This window comes from Oreochromis aureus, linkage group 23, assembly GCF_013358895.1.
Source record: "Oreochromis aureus strain Israel breed Guangdong linkage group 23, ZZ_aureus, whole genome shotgun sequence".
Taxonomy (NCBI): Eukaryota; Metazoa; Chordata; class Actinopteri; order Cichliformes; family Cichlidae; genus Oreochromis; species Oreochromis aureus.
This window is the reverse complement of record NC_052963.1, coordinates 13,580,954-13,600,740: the sequence shown is the minus strand read 5'-3', so window position 1 is coordinate 13,600,740 and position 19,787 is coordinate 13,580,954. Positions and strand designations below refer to the sequence as shown.

The 19,787-nt window shown below is 42.2% G+C and overlaps 1 protein-coding gene across 1 annotated transcript in view; it reads right to left on the bottom strand.

The window, feature by feature from the left end:
* The window catches only part of LOC116325167 (immunoglobulin superfamily member 8-like), a 31,434-nt gene that overhangs the window by 10,835 nt on the left and 812 nt on the right, over positions 1–19,787 (bottom strand). The window contains exon 2 of the mRNA XM_039606392.1: positions 17,578–17,690. Within this exon, the coding sequence (XP_039462326.1) occupies positions 17,578–17,690 (113 nt within the window). The remainder of the gene's footprint in view (positions 1–17,577; positions 17,691–19,787) is intronic.

Genomic DNA, 19,787 nt, shown 5'->3' with positions numbered 1-19,787 from the left:
TCCTCTTCATGCATGTTGTCTTACTCCAAGCTGTATAGGCTCGAAAGCCTACTACCAATTAAGCATATTAGGTGATGTGCATCTCTGTAATGAGAAGGGGTGTGGTCTAATGACATCAACACCCTATATCAGGGGTGCATAATTATTAGGCAACTTCCTTTCCTTTGGCAAAATGGGTCAAAAGAAGGACTTGACAGGCTCAGAAAAGTCAAAAATAGTGAGATATCTTGCAGAGGGATGCAGCAGTCTTAAAATTGCAAAGCTTCTGAAGCGTGATCATCGAACAATCAAGCGTTTCATTCAAAATAGTCAACAGGGTCGCAAGAAGCGTGTGGAAAACCAAGGCGCAAAATAACTGCCCATGAACTGAGAAAAGTCAAGCGTGCAGCTGCCAAGATGCCACTTGCCACCAGTTTGGCCATATTTCAGAGCTGCAACATCACTGGAGTGCCCAAAAGCACAAGGTGTGCAATACTCAGAGACATGGCCAAGGTAAGAAAGGCTGAAAGACGACCACCACTGAACAAGACACACAAGCTGAAACGTCAAGACTGGGCCAAGAAATATGTCAAGACTGATTTTTCTAAGGTTTTATGGACTGATGAAATGAGAGTGAGTCTTGATGGGCCAGATGGATGGGCCCGTGGCTGGATTGGTAAAGGGCAGAGAGCTCCAGTCCCACTCAGATGCCAGCAAGGTGGAGGTGGAGTACTGGTTTGGGCCGGTATCATCAAAGATGAGCTTGTGGGGCCTTTTCGGGTTGAGGATGGAGTCAAGCTCAACTCACAGTGCTACTGCCAGTTTCTGGAAGACACCTTCTTCAAGCAGTGGTACAGGAAGAAGTCTGCATCCTTCAAGAAAAACATGATTTTCATGCAGGACAATGCTCCATCACACGCGTCCAAGTACTCCACAGCGTGGCTGGCAAGAAAGGGTATAAAAGAAGAAAAACTAATGACATGGCCTCCTTGTTCACCTGATCTGAACCCATTGAGAACCTGTGGTCCATCATCAAATGTGAGATTTACAAGGAGGAAAACAATACACCTCTCTGAACAGTGTCTGGGAGGCTGTGGTTGCTGCTGCACGCAATGTTGATGGTGAACAGATCAAAACACTGACAGAATCCATGGATGGCAGGCTTTTGAGTGTCCTTGCAAAGAAAGGTGGCTATATTGGTCGCTGATTTGCTTTGGTTTTGTTTTTGAATGTCAGAAATGTATATTTGTGAATGTGGAGATGTTATATTGGTTTCACTGGTAAAAATAAATAATTGAAATGGGTATATATTTGTTTTTTGTTAAGTTGCCTAATAATTATGCACAGTAATAGTCACCTGCACACACAGATATCCCCCTAAAATAGCTAAAACTAAAAACTACTTCCAAAAACTTTCAGCTTTGATATTAATGAGTTTTTTGGGTTCATTGAGAACATGGTTGTTGTTCAATAATAAAATTATTCCTCAAAAATACAACTTGCCTAATAATTCTGCACTCCCTGTATTTGTCTGTCAAAAATAGTTCATAACTTCCTTCAACTTATTCATGTCACCTAAAGAGTAAACCTGTTTCTCCATCACCAGTTCAGCTCTGATGATTCAGTAAGGACATCTGCCGTTTTTACAGCTGTAGCTCCAGCAAACATCAGCTGATACCAGAAATTAAAAGCAAATGAATTCTAACAACAGCTGATCAAGCTTAAACGTGCTGCTGTTGTTTTGCGCGATAAACAAACAAGAGAGAAACGCCGATCATTGATCAGTTTCATGACTGAAGTTTCAACAGGCGAGAGAATGACAGGGGAGGCTGTCATAAAGTTCAACATGCGCACACAGCTGTATAGAAACTCCGTCGTGCTAGCTAGAACGCAGTACGAGTTATTGTAAGTGATTGAAAAAGTCAGCACAACGAAAATAAACTACACCTAAACTCGGTTTATATCTGACCGAAATAGAGTGCAGTTCATAACTTCTTACCTGAAATTCAGTTCACCTCACGCTCCTGCCTTCGCTTTCCCTGATCCATGATTGACCACCGCGTTAGCAATCGCCTGCCCGGCCTCGTATGTCTCGTTGGCGGCATGTCCTTTCTGTCACACACCGTGGATAGCTGCCCTCTGTTGTAGCTCCACCACCAAACAACTCAGTTATTTTTTCCACATCGACCAGCATCATCGGCCCATATAAACGAAAAATAAGTCCAGCTAAGACACAGACCCTTGCCGAGCGATCGGGCGATTAAACAAATTTTAGCCACCTCACTATCAGCCAAGCCTGGGTGGTTTTTTCGACGAAGGTCGCTAGCCGCGCTTAGCTAGCTAAGCTAGCGGCGCTAAGCTAGCGGCGCTAAGCTAGCTAGCCAGCCGGCTATCAGCAACACGTAAGAGAACTGTTGCTAAATAAACTACACCTAAACTCGGTTTATATCTGACCCAAATAGAGTGCAGGTCATAACTTCTTACCTCAAATTCAGTTCACCTCACGCTCCTGCCTTCGCTTTCCCTGATCCACGATTGACCTCCGCGTTAGCAAACACCGGTCGCCTGCCTCGTATGTCTCATTCGCGGCATATCCTTTCTGTCATACACCGGTGGATAGCTGCCCACTGTTGTAGCTCCGCTTATAGCACCACCAAACAACTCAGTTATTTTTTCCACATCCAGCTGTAACTCTGATTCTATGCGAGCATTTGCGAGAGACCGGGGAGGTGAAATGACAGAGAGAGTCCCCTCGCTATCCATTTGCAGCCAAGTGCGGCAGCTAGCTAGGTAGCCGGCTAGCTGTCAGGCAGGACCGACGTAGTCAGAGCACTGTCGCTAAATATGGGATGTCTTGATAAAACAAGCAGATATTTGAAGTTTACACACCTACATTCTCGCCTGAAAATATCTTAAAAGCTTATTTTGTGACCTAGAAACAAGAATAAAAGACATATAAAACGAAGTGGTGGCCGCCATTGTTCACTCTGTAGAGGCGTGCTATGAATTGTGGGATATTGAGTTTTCCACCAAGCATTACCGTAACTTTTGAATGATTTGCGCAACCTTAAAAATTCCAATGGCTCCTGAAAGCAGCGACGCTGTGCGCACCGTTGAAATTGTCATCATTACGGTATCCAAATAAGGGTAGACAGGCTGTACCACTCCCGGCATACCACTAGAGAGAGCCAACACACCACAAATGAAGTTTGAAATTTGTTTCAATGGGACCAAAAGATGGCGCCAACACACCACAAATGAAGTCTGTTTATTTGGCGCCAAAAGATGAATTGGCCTAAATTTGCACTAAAATCTAAATATTTCAAAAACTATAAAAGTCATAAACACCAAAAGTCACACCATACTAGTCCAGCTTCAGCCGCACAAAATGATGTAACATATGTAACCCTATTGTCAAAAGTGTTTGGCAGAGGAGCGCGGGAAAATTTTCACTAAAATATTAATATTAAAAAAACTATAAAATTCATAAACACCAAAAGTCATAGCACACCATTCCAGATCCAGCCGCACAAAATGAGGTAACATATATGAAGCTTGTCTCAAAACTGCGGGGCGAGATACGCTGCAAAATTTCAGGCGGAAAAAGGAAAATAATAATAATAAGAACTAGAAAGCGAAAATTTCAGAAGAAATTTTATGTGTGCCTATGCCGCTGCTAATCACTGTAGTTGCCATTCATACGGCTACAGAGAGCAAAACTCAGAAGAGCAGCCATTCTCCACCATGAACTATGGTAAAACAAACACCGCTCACGCTTCACAGATGACAGCTTACAGTTTTGTGTAAAGATGAAGTTACTTCGTACAGCGCCGATTTGCAGATGCTGTGCACACAGGTTCATGAGCAGAAGTCCCATTGTACCACGGCAGACCCGACAATGTTTGCATGAACACACTTTGAAGCATTACATTATAGACCACTTTTCACACATGCATTCACTTTTTGTTTTTTTATTATTTTTACACAGTGTTCTGAATTATGAACAATGGTCTACAGCCAATCCTGTGTATTATTATACAAACTTTGGTTGTGAGATTCAGATAACTATTTAATAAAAGCTAAATATTTTATATGAGAGTAAGAAAGAAAAGTATATCTTTGTGTCCACCTTTCTCTGTTAATGCCCTAGCTCCCCCCCTTAAAAGCTTTGCTAGATCCGCCCCTGCACAGTTACCAGCTGTCAGCTACACAAAAAAGGAGCTTGGTCTTTGTCTCTCAGAAACAACTCATAACTTCCCTTCAACTCATTCATGTCACCTAAAGTGTAAACCTGTTTCTCCATCACCAGTTCAGCTCTGATGATTCAGTAAGGACATCTCCTGATTTCATCTTCATGCTCCAGCAAACATCAGCTGATACTAGAAATTAAAATCAAAAGAATTCTAACAACAGCTGATCAAGCTTAAACGTGCTGCTGTTGTTTAGCGCGATAAATAAGAGCGAACAGCCGATCATTGATCAGTTTCATGATTGACGTTTCAACACGCGAGAGAATGACAGGGGAGGCTTCGTAACGACAGAATAAATCATAATGTTTTCTCTGAATGTGGGACGATTCCGTTTGTACGGCACGGCAACTCTATGAACTAACCCTAATGAATAAAATAAAGTCCAACGTCAGTAACTTAGTGCGCACACAGCTGTATATAAACTCCCGTGGCATTACGATTGTAAAAGGTCAACGAAAATAAATTACACCTAAACTCGGTTTATATCTGACCCAAATAGAGAGCGACCGGGTGCTGACACGAGTTTCACCCGCCTCAATATAAGCCAAGCCTGGGTGCTTTTTCACGAAGGGTTGCTAGCGGTGCGAGCTAACTATGCTAGCGGCGCTAGCTAGCTAGCCGGCTATCAGCAACACATAAGAGAACTGCTGCTAAACAAACTACACCTAAACTCGGTTTATATCTGACCCAAATAGAGAGCGACCGGTGCTGACACGAGTTTCACCCGCCTCAATATAAGCCAAGCCTGGGTGCTTTTTCACGAAGGGTTGCTAGCGGCGCGAGCTAACTATGCTAGCGGCGCTAGCTAGCTAGCCGGCTATCAGCAACACATAAGAGAACTGCTGCTAAACAAACTACACCTAAACTCGGTTTATATCTGACCCAAATAGAGAGCGACCGGGTGCTGACACGAGTTTCACCCGCCTCAATATAAGCCAAGCCTGGGTGCTTTTTCACGAAGGGTTGCTAGCGGCGCGAGCTAACTATGCTAGCGGCGCTAGCTAGCTAACCGACTATCAGCAACACATAAGAGAACTGCTGCTAAATAAACTACACCTAAACTCGGTTTATATCTGACCCAAATAGAGTGCAGGTCATAACTTCTTACCTGAAATTCAGTTCACCTCACGCTCCTGCCTTCGCTTTCCCTGATCCACGATTGACCTCCGCGTTAGCAAACACCGGTCGATCGGCGGTCGCGGCATGTCCTTTCTGTCATACACCGGTGGATAGCTGCCCACTGTTGTAGCTCCGCATTATAGCACCACCAAACAACTCAGTTATTTTTTCCACATCCAGCTGTAACTCCGATTCTGTGCGAGCATTTGCGAGAGACCGGGGAGGTGAAAGGAGAGAGAGTCCCTCGCTGTCCATTTGCAGCCAAGTCGCAGCTAGCTAGGTAGCCGGCTAGCTGTCAGGCAGGACCGAGGTCGTCAGAGCATTGTCGCTAATAATGGGATGTCTTGATAAAACAAGCAGATATTTGAAGTTTACACACCTACATTCTCGCCTGAAAATATCTTAAAAGTTGATTTTGTGACCTAGAAACACGAATAAAAGACATATAAAACGAAGTGGTGGCCGCCATTGTTCACTCTGTAGAGGCGTGCTATGAATTGTGGGATATGGAGTTTTCCACCAAGCATAGAAGCCATTGTGTTTACTGTAACTATTCAATGGTTCGCGCAACCTTAAAACCTCCAATGGTTCCTGAAAGCAGCGAGGCTGTGCGCGCCATTGATATTGTCATCATTACGGTATCCAAATAAGGGTAGACAGGCTGTACCACTCCCGGCATACCACTAGAGAGAGCCAACACACCACAAATGAAGTTTGAAATTTGTTTCAATGGGACCAAAAGATGGCGCCAACACACCACAAATGAAGTCTGTTTATTTGGCGCCAAAAGATGAATTGGCCTAAATTTGCACTAAAATCTAAATATTTCAAAAACTATAAAAGTCATAAACACCAAAAGTCACACCATACTAGTCCAGCTTCAGCCGCACAAAATGATGTAACATATGTAACCCTATTGTCAAAACTGTTTGGCAGAGGAGCGCGGGAAAATTTTCACTAAAATATTAATATTAAAAAAACTATAAAATTCATAAACACCAAAAGTCATAGCACACCATTCCAGATCCAGCCGCACAAAATGAGGTAAGATATATGAAGCTTGTCTCAAAACTGCGGGGCGAGATACGCTGCAAAATTTCAGGCGGAAAAAGGAAAATAATAATAATAAGAATAATAAATCCGAGGAATAGTAATATGTGTGCCTCTTGGCATAGGCACACATAACTAGAAAGCGAAAATTTCAGAAGAAATTTTATGTGTGCCTATGCCGCTGCTAATCACTGTAGTTTGCCATTCATACGGCTACAGAGAGCAAAACTCAGAAGAGCAGCCATTCTCCAACATGAACTATGGTAAAAACAAACACCGCTCACGCTTCACAGATGACAGCTTACAGTTTTGTGTAAAGATGAAGTTACTTCAGTACAGCGCCGATTTGCAGGCGCTGTGCACACAGGTTCATGAGCAGAAGTCCCATTGTACCACGGCAGACCCGACAATGTTTGCATGAACACGCTTTGAAGCATTACGTTATGGACCACTTTTCATACATGGTTGGTTTACCCACACAGCCGGCTGTAGCTTTTCAACTCACAGCCCGACACACACTCAAAAACAGCCGAGAGAGCACAGACTACGCCGAGAGGCGTGATTGCAGGTGCCGCTCAGGTGGGTCCACCTCCCCTGCAGCGGCACTGCAGACCACGCCCGCCACACACATCAAACACGTAAAATAAATATTTATGCACTTTTGCATTCACTTTTGTTTTTTGTTATTTTTACACAGTGTTCTGAATGATGAACAATGGTCTACAGCCAATCTTGTGTATTATTATACAAACTTTGGTTGTAAGATTCAGATAACTATTTAATAAAAGCTAAATATTTTATACAGGGTGTGCAGAATTATTAGGCAAATGAGTATTTTGTCCACATCATCCTCTTCATGCATGTTGTCTTACTGCAAGCTGTATAGGCTCGAAAGCCCACTACCAATTAAGCATATTAGGTGATGTGCATCTCTGTAATGAGAAGGGGTGTGGTCTAATGACATCAACACCCTATATCAGGTGTGCATAATTATTAGGCAGCTTCCTTTCCTTTGGCAAAATGGGTCAAAAGAAGGACTTGACAGGCTCAGAAAAGTCAAAAATAGTGAGATATCTTGCAGAGGGATGCGGCAGTCTTAAAATTGCAAAGCTTCTGAGCGTGATCATCAAACAATCAAGCGTTTCATTCAAAATAGTCAACAGGGTCGCAAGAAGCGTGTGGAAAAACCAAGGCGCAAAATAACTGCCCATGAACTGAGAAAAGTCAAGCGTGCAGCTGCCAAGATGCCACTTGCCACCAGTTTGGCCATATTTCAGAGCTGCAACATCACTGGAGTGCCCAAAAGCACAAGGTGTGCAATACTCAGAGACATGGCCAAGGTAAGAAAGGCTGAAAGACGACCACCACTGAACAAGACACACAAGCTGAAACGTCAAGACTGGGCCAAGAAATATCTCAAGACTGATTTTTCTAAGGTTTTATGGACTGATGAAATGAGAGTGAGTCTTGATGGGCCAGATGGATGGGCCCGTGGCTGGATTGGTAAGGGCAGAGAGCTCCAGTCCCACTCAGACGCCAGCAAGGTGGAGGTGGAGTACTGGTTTGGGCTGGTATCATCAAAGATGAGCTTGTGGGGCCTTTTCGGGTTGAGGATGGAGTCAAGCTCAACTCCCAGTCCTGCTGCCAGTTTCTGGAAGACACCTTCTTCAAGCAGTGGTACAGGAAGAAGTCTGCATCCTTCAAGAAAAACATGATTTTCATGCAGGACAATGCTCCATCACACGCAGCGTCCAAGTACTCCACAGCGTGGCTGGCAAGAAAGGGTATAAAAGAAGAAAAACTAATGACATGGCCTCCTTGTTCACCTGATCTGAACCCCATTGAGAACCTGTGGTCCATCATCAAATGTGAGATTTACAAGGAGGGAAAACAGTACACCTCTCTGAACAGTGTCTGGGAGGCTGTGGTTGCTGCTGCACGCAATGTTGATGGTGAACAGATCAAAACACTGACAGAATCCATGGATGGCAGGCTTTTGAGTGTCCTTGCAAAGAAAGGTGGCTATATTGGTGGCTGATTTGTTTTGTTTTGTTTTTGAATGTCAGAAATGTATATTTGTGAATGTGGAGATGTTATATTGGTTTCACTGGTAAAAATAAATAATTGAAATGGGTATATATTTGTTTTTGTTAAGTTGCCTAATAATTATGCACAGTAATAGTCACCTGCACACACAGATATCCCCTAAAATAGCTAAAACTAAACACAAACTAAAAACTACTTCCAAAAACATTCAGCTTTGATATTAATGTGTTTTTGGGTTCATTGAGAACATGGTTGTTGTTCAATAATAAAATTATTCCTCAAAAATACAACTTGCCTAATAATTCTGCACTCCTGTATGAGAGTAAGAAAGAAAAGTATATCTTTGTGTCCACCTTTCTCTGTTAATGCCCTACCTGGCCCCCCTGGCAAAAGCTTTGCTAGATCCGCCCCTGCACAGTTACCAGCTGTCAGCTAAATAAAAAAAAAAGGAGCTTGGTGTTTATTTCTCTCAGAAACAGTTCATAACTTCCTTCAACTCATTCATGTCACCTAAAAAGGTAAACCTGTTTCTCCATCACCAGTTCAGCTCTGATGATTCAGTAAGGTCATCTCCTGGTTTCGACCAGCCGCTTCTACAGCTGTGGCTCCAGCAAACATCAGCTGATACTAGAAATTAAAATCAAATGAATTCTAACAACAGCTGATCAAGCTTAAACGTGCTGCTGTTGTTTAGCGCGATAAACAAACAAGAGAGAAAAGCCGATCATTGATCAGTTTCATGACTGAAGTTTCAACAGGCGAGAGAATGACAGGGAGGCTGTCATAAAGTTCAACATCAGTAACTTAGCGCGCACACAGCTGTATAGAAACTCCATCGTGCTAGCTACCACGCAGTACGAGTTATTATAACTGATTGTAAAAAGTCAGCACAACGAAAATAAACTACACCTAAACTCGGTTTATATCTGACCCAAATAGAGTTCAGGTCATAACTTCTTACCTGAAATTCAGTTCACCTCACGCTCCGACCGGCAGCCGCCTGCTTCTCCTGCCTTCGGTTTCCTGATCCACGATCTACCACCGGTCGATCGGCGGTCACCTCGCCGCCTCGTTCCCCGCATGTTCTTTCTGACACACACCGGTGGATAGCTGCCCTCGGTTGTAGCTCCGCGTCAGCGACTACCAAACAATTCAGTTATTTTTTCCACATCGACCAGCGTCTGGACAATCCACCGCCTTTCACTGTTTGTACCGTTACTAAAAAAAACCCCTCATCGGCTCATAAAAACGAAAAATAAGTCCAGCTATGACCCTGAGTCAAAAAGACAGCCAGCTCGGGTTAGCTAGCTACCTGTCTAGCTCTTTGCAGGCACCGAAAACATCAGAGCTAATATGGGATGTCTTGGTAACACGAGCAGATATTTGAAGTTTACATCTGGCCAATCCACCACCTTTCACTGTTTATACCGTTACTAAAATGAATAAATAAATAAATCATCGGTCCATATAAACGAAAAATAAGTCCAGCTAAAACACATACTGTCGGCGACGACCGGTGCTGACACGAGTTTCACCCGCCTCAATATAAGCCAAGCCTGGGTGCTTTTTCACGAAGGGTCGCTAGCGGTGCTAGCTAACTATGCTAGCGGCGCTAGCTAGCTAGCTAACCGGCTATCAGCAACACATAAAGAGAACTGCTGCTAAATAAACTACACCTAAACTCGGTTTATATCTGACCCAAATAGAGTGCAGGTCATAACTTCTTACCTGAAATTCAGTTCACCTCACGCTCCTGCCTTCGCTTTCCCTGATCCACGATTGACCTCCGCGTTAGCAAACACCTGTCGATCGGGCGGTCGCGGCATGTCCTTTCTGTCATACACCGGTGGATAGCTGCCCACTGTTGTAGCTCCGCATTATAGCACCACCAAACAACTCAGTTATTTTTTCCACATCCAGCTGTAACTCCGATTCTGTGCGAGCATTTGCGAGAGACCGGGAGGTGAAACGACAGAGAGAGTCCCTCGCTATCCATTTGCAGCCAAGTGCGGCAGCTAGCTAGGTAGCCGGCTAGCTGTCAGGCAGGACCAACGTAGTCAGAGCACTGTCGCTAAATATGGGATGTCTTGATAAAACAAGCAGATATTTGAAGTTTACACACCTACATTCTCGCCTGAAAATATCTTAAAAGTTTATTTTGTGACCTACAAACACGAATAAAAGACATATAAAACGAAGTGGTGGCCGCCATTGTTCACTCTGTAGAGGCGTGCTATGAATTGTGGGATATGGAGTTTTCAACACAAGGATAAATCTTTTCGGCTGTACTACTCCCGGTATACCACTAGAGAGAGCCAAGACACCACAAATGAAGTCTGTTTATTTGGCGCCAAAAGATGAATTGGCCTAAATTTGTACTAAAATATTAATATTTAAAAACTATAAAAGTCATAAACACCAAAAGTCACAACATAATAGTCCAGCTCCAGCCGCACAAAATGATCTAACATATGTAATCCTAATGTCAAAACTGTTTGGCAGAGGAGCGCGGGAAAAATTTTCACTAAAATATTAATATTTAAAAACTATAAAATTCATAAACACCAAAAGTCATAGCACACCATTCCAGATCCGGCCGCACAAAATGAGGTAACATATATGAAGCTTGTCTCAAAACTGCGGGCGTGATACGTGCGAAATTTAGGCGGAAGATGGAGAATAATAATAATAAGAATAATAAATCCGACGAATAGTAATATGTGTGCCTCTTGGCATAGGCACACATAACTAGAAAGCGAAAATTTCAGAAGAAATTTTATGTGTGCCTATGCCGCTGCTAATCACTGTAGTTTGCCATTCATACGGCTACAGAGAGCAAAACTCAGAAGAGCAGCCATTCTCCACCATGAACTATGGTAAAACAAACACCGCTCACGCTTCACAGATGACAGCTTACAGTTTTGTGTAAAGATGAAGTGACTTCGTACAGCGCCGATTTGCAGACGCTGTGCACACAGGTTCATGAGCAGAAGTCCCATTGTACCACGGCAGACCCGACAATGTTTGCATGAACACGCTTTGAAGCATTACATTATGGACCACTTTTCACACATGCATTCACTTTTTGTTTTTGTTATTTTACACAGTGTTCTGAATGATGAACAATGGTCTACAGCCAATCTTGTGTATTATTATACAAACTTTGGTTGTGAGATTCAGATAACTATTTAATAAAAGCTAAATATTTTATATGAGAGTAAGAAAGAAAAGTATATCTTTGTGTCCACCTTTCTCTGTTAATGTCCTAGCTGCCCCTGCACAGTTACCAGCTGTCAGCTACACAAAAAAGGAGCTTGGTCTTTGTCTCTCAGAAACAACTCATAATTTCCCTTCAACGCATTCATGTCACCTAAAGTGTAAACCTGTTTCTCCATCACCAGTTCAGCTCTGATGATTCAGTAAGGACATCTCCTGATTTCATCTTCATGCTCCAGCAAACATCAGCTGATACTAGAAATTAAAATCAAAAGAATTCTAACAACAGCTGATCAAGCTTAAACGTGCTGCTGTTGTTTAGCGCGATAAATAAGAGCGAACAGCCGATCATTGATCAGTTATCATGATTGACGTTTCAACACGCGAGAAATGACAGGGAGGCTTCGTAACGACAGAATAAATCATAATGTTTTCTCTGAATGTGGGACGATTCCGTTTATGCGGCACGGCAACTCTATGAACTAACCCTAATGAATAAAATAAAGTCCAACGTCAGTAACTTAGTGCGCACACAGCTGTATATAAACTCCCGTGGCAGTACGATTGTAAAGGTCAACGAAAATAAATTACACCTAAACTCGGTTTATATCTGACCCAAATAGAGAGCGACCGGTGCTGACACGAGTTTCACCGCCTCAATATAAGCCAAGCCTGGGTGCTTTTTCACGAAGGGTTGCTAGCGGCGCGAGCTAACTATGCTAGCGGCGCTAGCTAGCTAGCTAGCCGGCTATCAGCAACACATAAGAGAACTGCTGCTAAATAAACTACACCTAAACTCGGTTTATATTTGACCCAAATAGAGTGCAGGTCATAACTTCTTACCTGAAATTCAGTTCACCTCACGCTCCTGCCTTCGCTTTCCCTGATCCATGATTGACCTCCGCGTTAGCAAACACCGGTCGATCGGCGGTCGCGGCATGTCCTTTCTGTCATACACCGTGGATAGCTGCCCACTGTTGTAGCTCCGCATTATAGCACCACCAAACAACTCAGTTATTTTTTCCACATCCAGCTGTAACTCCGATTCTGTGCGAGCATTTGCGAGAGACCGGGGAGGTGAAAGGAGAGAGAGAGTCCCCTCGCTGTCCATTTGCAGCCAAGTGCGGCAGCTAGCTAGGTAGCCGGCTAGCTGTCAGGCAGGACCGAGGTCGTCAGAGCATTGTCGCTAATATGGGATGTCTTGATAAAACAAGCAGATATTTGAAGTTTACACACCTACATTCTCGCCTGAAAATATCTTAAAAGTTTATTTTGTGACCTAGAAACACTAATAAAAGACATATAAAACGAAGTGGTGGCCGCCATTGTTTAACTCGGCAGAGGTGTGCTATGAATTGTGGGATATGGAGTTTTCCACCAAGCATAGAAGCCATTGTGTTTACCGTAACTATTCAATGGTTCGCGCACCTTAAAACCTCAATGGTTCCTGAAAGCAGCGAGGCTGTGCGCCATTGATATTGTCATCATTACGGTATCCAAATAAGGGTAGACAGGCTGTACCACTCCCGGCATACCACTAGAGAGAGCCAACACACCACAAATGAAGTTTGAAATTTGTTTCAATGGGACCAAAAGATGGCGCCAACACACCACAAATGAAGTCTGTTTATTTGGCGCCAAAAGATGAATTGGCCTAAATTTGCACTAAAATAGTAATATTTAAAAACTATAAAAGTCATAAACACCAAAAGTCATGACATAATAGTCCAGCTCCAGCCGCACAAAATGATCTAACATATGTAACCCTAATGTCAAAACTGTTTGGCAGAGGAGGAGCGGGAAAATTTTCACTAAAATATTAATATTTAAAAACTATAATATTCATAAACACCAAAAGTCATAGCACACCATTCCAGATCCAGCCGCACAAAATGAGGTAACATATATGAAGCTTGTCTCAAAACTGCGGGTAGAGATACACTGCAAAATTTCAGGCGGAAAAAGGAAAATAATAATAATAATAATAAGAATAACTAGAAAGGGAAAATTTCAGAAGAAATTTTATGTGTGCCTATGCCGCTGCGAATCAGTGTAGTTTGACATTCATACGGCTACAGAGAGCAAAACTCAGAAGAGCAGCCATTCTCCACCGTGAACTATGGTAAAAACAAACACCGCTCGCGCCTCACAGATGACAGCTTACAGTTTTGGGTAAAGATGAAGTGACTTTGCACAGCCCCGATTTGCAGATGCTGTGCACACAGGTTCATGAGCAGAAGTCCCATTGTACCACGGCAGACCCGACAATGTTTGCATGAACACTCTTTGAAGCATTACGTTATGGACCACTTTTCACACATGCTTGGTGTACCCACACAGCCGGCTGTAGCTTTTCAACTGACAGCCCGACACACACCCAAAAAACAGCCGAAAGAGCACAGACTTTACGCCCGTGGGTCCACCTCCCCTGCAGCGGCACTGCAGACCACGCCCCGCCACACACATCAAACACGTAAAATAAATATTTATGCACTTTTGCATTTACTTTTTGTTTTTGTTATTTTTACACAGTAAATGATTAACAATGGTCTACAGCCAATCTTGTGTATTATTATACAAACTTTGGTTGTAAGATGCAGATAACTATTTAATAAAAAGCTAAATATTTTATACGAGAGTAAGAAAGAAAAGTATATCTTTGTGTCCCCCTTTCCCTGTTAATGCCCTACCTGGCCCCCTGGCAAAAGCTTTGCTAGATCCGCCCCTGCACAGTTACCAGCTGTCAGCTACACAAAAACAGGAGCTGGGTGTTTATTTGTCTCTGAGAAACAGTTCATAACTTCCTTCAACTCATTCATGTCACCTAAAGCAGGGCTCGCAAAATTTCAAAATCCCTGGTAGCCCTTCGGGAGGCACTCTTCAGTTTTTGGTAATAAATTTAAGTAGCCCGAATAAAAAAAAAAAGACAATTTTTGGATTGATGTTTTGTTTCCTTTACAATATTATACATTAAAGTATAATATTGTAAAGGAAACAAAACATCAATCTAAAAATATTTAAAACACAAATTACAACAACAATTTCAATCATCAACTCAAATATTTGGTTCTAATTGAACAAATTTCTATGAACTTGTAAGAACTGTACAACAGGAATCAGTCTGTGTCAGATCCTTATTTTTGACATTTCCACTGAAATCACAGGTAAGAGGCAAGTGCAACCAAGATCTAGGCCATTTGCTTTTTGAAGTTTGCAAAGACTGCTAAATTTTGCCAGTGGTAGTTCACTCTTTGCAACATAGTAGGCTGTTCTAAACAGATTTTTCAGGACTTCTTGTTATGCTTGGTTTATTTTAGTATGCTTTTTGCAATTGGTGTTTGTTCTGGGAAAGATATTGCAGACTGGGCAATAATGCATTTCTTGCATTTGTCATGGGTTCTGATGGGGTCTTTCTTAAAATGACTGGTCCCAGTAACAAAGGCGCTTGTCGACTCAGAAATCGAGGGAAACTCACAACACACCCGGCAGAACATGAGGTTATTTAGCTCGTCGTATTCCAGCCACATAAATTCTTTAGTCCATGAAACCATAAAGCTGCGCTTTCTTTTTCCCTCATAGTCTGATTTGTCATAACTTTTCCGTTTTGTGGTTGGCTTTTCTTTGGCTGCCCTTCTTCACCCTGACCTCTCTTGTTTGGCTCTGCAGAACTAAAATACCTGCTTAAATCCATCTGCTCTTACATGCATACTTACATAACGATCAGCAATTCTCTGCGTAATCAGCCTCTATCACGTTTAAGCTTGCTGCAGGAGATTTCACTTGTCATGTTTGATAGTAAGCTAACGATTGATAAGACGATGTCAGAGGAATTGGTGTGCAATTAATCTGTGACTTACCAATTAGTGCTGTCGCTCTCTACACACAGTTAGCGCAAAGTGAAAGTGAAAGCAAAAAACAAGCGCAAATTCAAACGCGATTTCAATGTGTCACATATTGACAGTGGCTCATCGATGCCGATGACATAATTACTCAGCTACATTTGCGAAAGAATGCAAAAGCATTGACATATCTTTCCCTCCCATGATAGCCCGACGGGCAGGGCTGAGATGGATTTTGGTAGCCCGATTGGAAAATCGCTAGCCCCGGACGGCGGGCTAGCGATTTTGCGAGCCCTGTAAAGGGTAAACCTGTTTCTCCATCACCAGTTCAGCTCTGATGATTCAGTAAGGACATCTCCTGGTTTGGACCAGCCGCAAAAATTAAAATCAAATGAATTCTAACAACAGCTGATCAAGCTTAAACGTGCTGCTGTTGTTTAGCGCGATAAACAAGAGCGAAAAAGCCGATCGTTGATCAGTTTCACGATTGAAGTTGCAACAGGCCAGAGAATGACAGGGAGGCTTCATAACGACAGAATAAATCGTAATATTTTCTCTGAATGTGGGACGACGATTCCGTTTGTACGACAACTCTACGGACTAACCGTTATGAATAAAATAAAGTTCAACGTCAGTAACTTAGCGCGCACACAGCTCTATAGAAACTCCTGTGCAATTCATAACTTCTTACCTGAAATTCAGTTCACCTCACGCTCCTGCCTTAGGTTTGCCTGATCCACGATCTACCACCGGTCGATCGGGCGGTCCCCTCGCCGCCTCCTATGTCTCGCTTCCCGCATGTTTTTCTGACACACACCGGTAGATAGCTGCTCTCTGTTGTAGCTGCGCGCGTTAGCCAAGACCAAACAACTCAGTTATTATTTCCACATCGAAGCGGCGCTAGCTAGTGGCGCTAGCCACGCTAGCTAGTTAGCCGGCAACATCGTCAGATATAATATGGGATGTTTTGACAAAACGAGCAGATATTTGAAGTTTACACACCTACATTCTCGCCTGAAAATATCTTAAAAGTTCATTTTGTGACCTAGAAACACGAATAAAAGACGTTTAAAAGGAAGAGGTGTCCGCCATTGTTGAACTCGGCAGAGGCGTGCTATGCATTATGGGATATTGAGTTTAAAAACAAGCATACAGATTTCGGCCGTACTACTCCCGGTATACCACTAGAGAGAGCCAACCCACCACAAATAAAGTCTGTTTCTATGGAAATTGGCCTAAATTTGCACTAAAATCTAAATATTTCAAAAACTATAAAAGTCATGAACACCAAAAGTGTATACCATACTAGTCCAGCTCCAGCCGCACAAAATGATCTAACATATGTAACCCTATTGTCAAAACTGTTAGGCAGAGAGGCGCGGGAAAATTTTCACTAAAATATTAATATTTAAAAAACTATAATAGTTATAAACACCAAAAGTCATAGCACACCATTCCTGATCCAGCCGCACAAAATGAGGTAACATATATGAAGCTTGTCTCAAAACTGCGGGGCGAGATTCGCTGCAAAATTTCAGGCGGAAACTGGAGAATAATAATAATAATAATAATAATAATAAATCCGACGAATAGTAATATGTGTGCCTCTTGGCATAGGCACACATAATAAATCCGACGAATAGTAATATGTGTGCCTCTTGGCATAGGCACACATAATAATAAATCCGAGGAATAGTAATATGTGTGCCTCTTGGCATAGGCACACATAATAATAATAATAAAAATAATAATAAAAATGTATGTGAGGGACCAAAGATTGGATCAGTCTCACACATGACATTCTTGACTTCTATAACTGAAAATAAGCTAACAACAAATCCACTATTAGTTCATTCTTGAGGCACGTTCGCTAAAATAAATAATGTTCAACAGTTTGAGGAAGAAACTAAAATAATAATAATTCACTAACTATATTTCTGACAGGAGAAACCACTGCATATGGTGGTCATTTGCATCATTTCAAAGTGTAACCCATCTGTCAGACAAAACTTCAAGACTGATGTGTGTGTGTGTGTGTGTGTGTGTGTGTGTGTGTGTGTGTGTGTTGGGAAAATGACCTGCTCACTAGGTCCTGTGTATTCTTTGACATCACATCTGATGGAGACTGGCTGGCCCTCCACCCGGATTAATGGACCAGAAGGCACCGTCACCACACGGGCCGAGCATCCACCTTGAAGGACAGAGAAAACATTTTAAAAGATTAAAGTCTGTAACAGAAAAAAATATGTGTGGAGGCTGAGTTGGACTCTGAAACCTCCAAGATGAAAGAAAATCCTTCTATATATGAAGCAAAATACAATTTACATGAATAATATGCTGTATTTATATACATTTGCCCCTCAGTACAACAGACTATTGAGGTCATATTGAAGTTTGCTGGGCCTGTAGCAGCTTGAATAAGGTAATGATATGTTTGACAATGACACTGATGTTCAATGTTTTAATCATGGACAGTCAGGTGTACTGTACCACACTGGCTGACTTGCAACAAATCCTGGCTGAAGAACAGGAAGCCAAGCTTGGTCAGTGTGTGACCACACTTGGCATCCAGACCAGCATGAGGAGGAGCAGCCAGGCTGTGTGTGGTTCTTCCACATTTTTCCACAACAAAAGAGACACCAAACAAGTCTCAATAGCAGAAAAAGCTTTTTTGGCACTGGTATTTTCCTTAGAAATGCGACACCACTGAAGGTGAAATAAACAGGCCTTTGTCTCATCTGCCACCTTGCTGAGGTAACACTTGAAACAGGTGAGGTGCTGGGTGAAATGCGTCCTTCAGGACGCTGCGGGCTTTACTGTGGCAGTGAGACCTGTAGAGCTCCTCTAAGAAGAGGAGAGCACTGTGCTGATGACTTTCTGGGGTCATCCTGTGCAGGCAAATCTCCTCGTCAGCCAGGGTTTTTAGTTTGGCAGTTACCCAGATGCGTTTGTCAGTGTCGATGGTGTTCGTGGAGTGCTTGATGTAGGAGACCTCAGATGTAGTGTACTCATCCAGGTTTCCCCAGAATAACAAATACTCTTACATCTACAGACTTTATGTAACAGGTTTCAGGAATTGCTTACTTGCTTTAATACAGATTTTACTTGCTGTCAAGTTTTTGTTGTTGTTGTTGTTTTTAATTATCTGTTGTTTGTGGTTGTATTTTGCTGTTTTTTATATTTTAATTTATTAGAATCTGTTTTAATCTGATGTTTTATTGATGTCTTTTTCTCTTTTTGTGTAACCTTGGATTTTTAGAAAGGTGCCCTCAAATAAAACGTATTATTATTATTATTAATATTATTAATATTAGAAATTATTAAGCTTTAGCAGTCAGCAATTGAGAGGTCTACAAACGAGGAAGCATTTTTACAGAGCAAGAAGATATCTTCTATTTTTAAACGTAAACCAGAAATCTGACCACAACGTCAAGAAAAAGCACGATGTGCATGTATGAGTCAGCCTGCTGAGTGTGGATGTTTTCTGTTTCATAAGTGACAAAACTTCATAAAAGCCACAGTTTGTTTCACTTCACCGTCTAATATGCAGCTAATACAAGTTACTATCATGTGACCAACCACCAACATCTTTCCGATTTAATTCAAAGTATTTTAAAACAAAATTTGAAAGTGAAAAAAATTCACACATTTGCAATACCAGGTCAAAGAGCTCAGATCCAGCTCAGTCCACTCAGTGCGAGGGTTTCTGAACTTCACCTTCAACAGATGTTTTAAGTGTCCACTTGTTTGTAATTGATGGATTTGCAACACCGAACAAACACAAATCCCAAAATTGCAGCACCTTTTTTTTTTTTTTTTTTTTTTTAAGAAATAAAACCACTAAAACATTTTGGTGGTGCACTCAAAAATATCAAAACAGAAACCGTTAAAAAGGAAAAAAATGCAGATGCTTTATGGCTCGTTACAGGAAGTCTGGTGGTCACAGTAAAAGGGGAAGCACATTAAAGAGGCTTCCTCTTCTCCCAGAGTACTAATGTGATGTGTAATGGGACAGTTCCTATAGGGCATATATTCAGGTATGCCAGTGAACAGGTCCTGGTTTGTCCCTGTGAAGAAAACCAGCCCAACACCGGCTTTGTCTGGCCGAGCCTGATCATAATAATACAGCTCATCTTTATGGCCGGGCCATCACTTCTCATGAGGTTAATGGGACCATGTCAACTCATGTTGGCTAACTGGTCTTAGTGGGAGTACAGTTCGCTCGGGCAAATGAGAGGCTGAACAGGACGGTGACTGAGAGACGTTTATTTTCAATCTCTTTGATTCA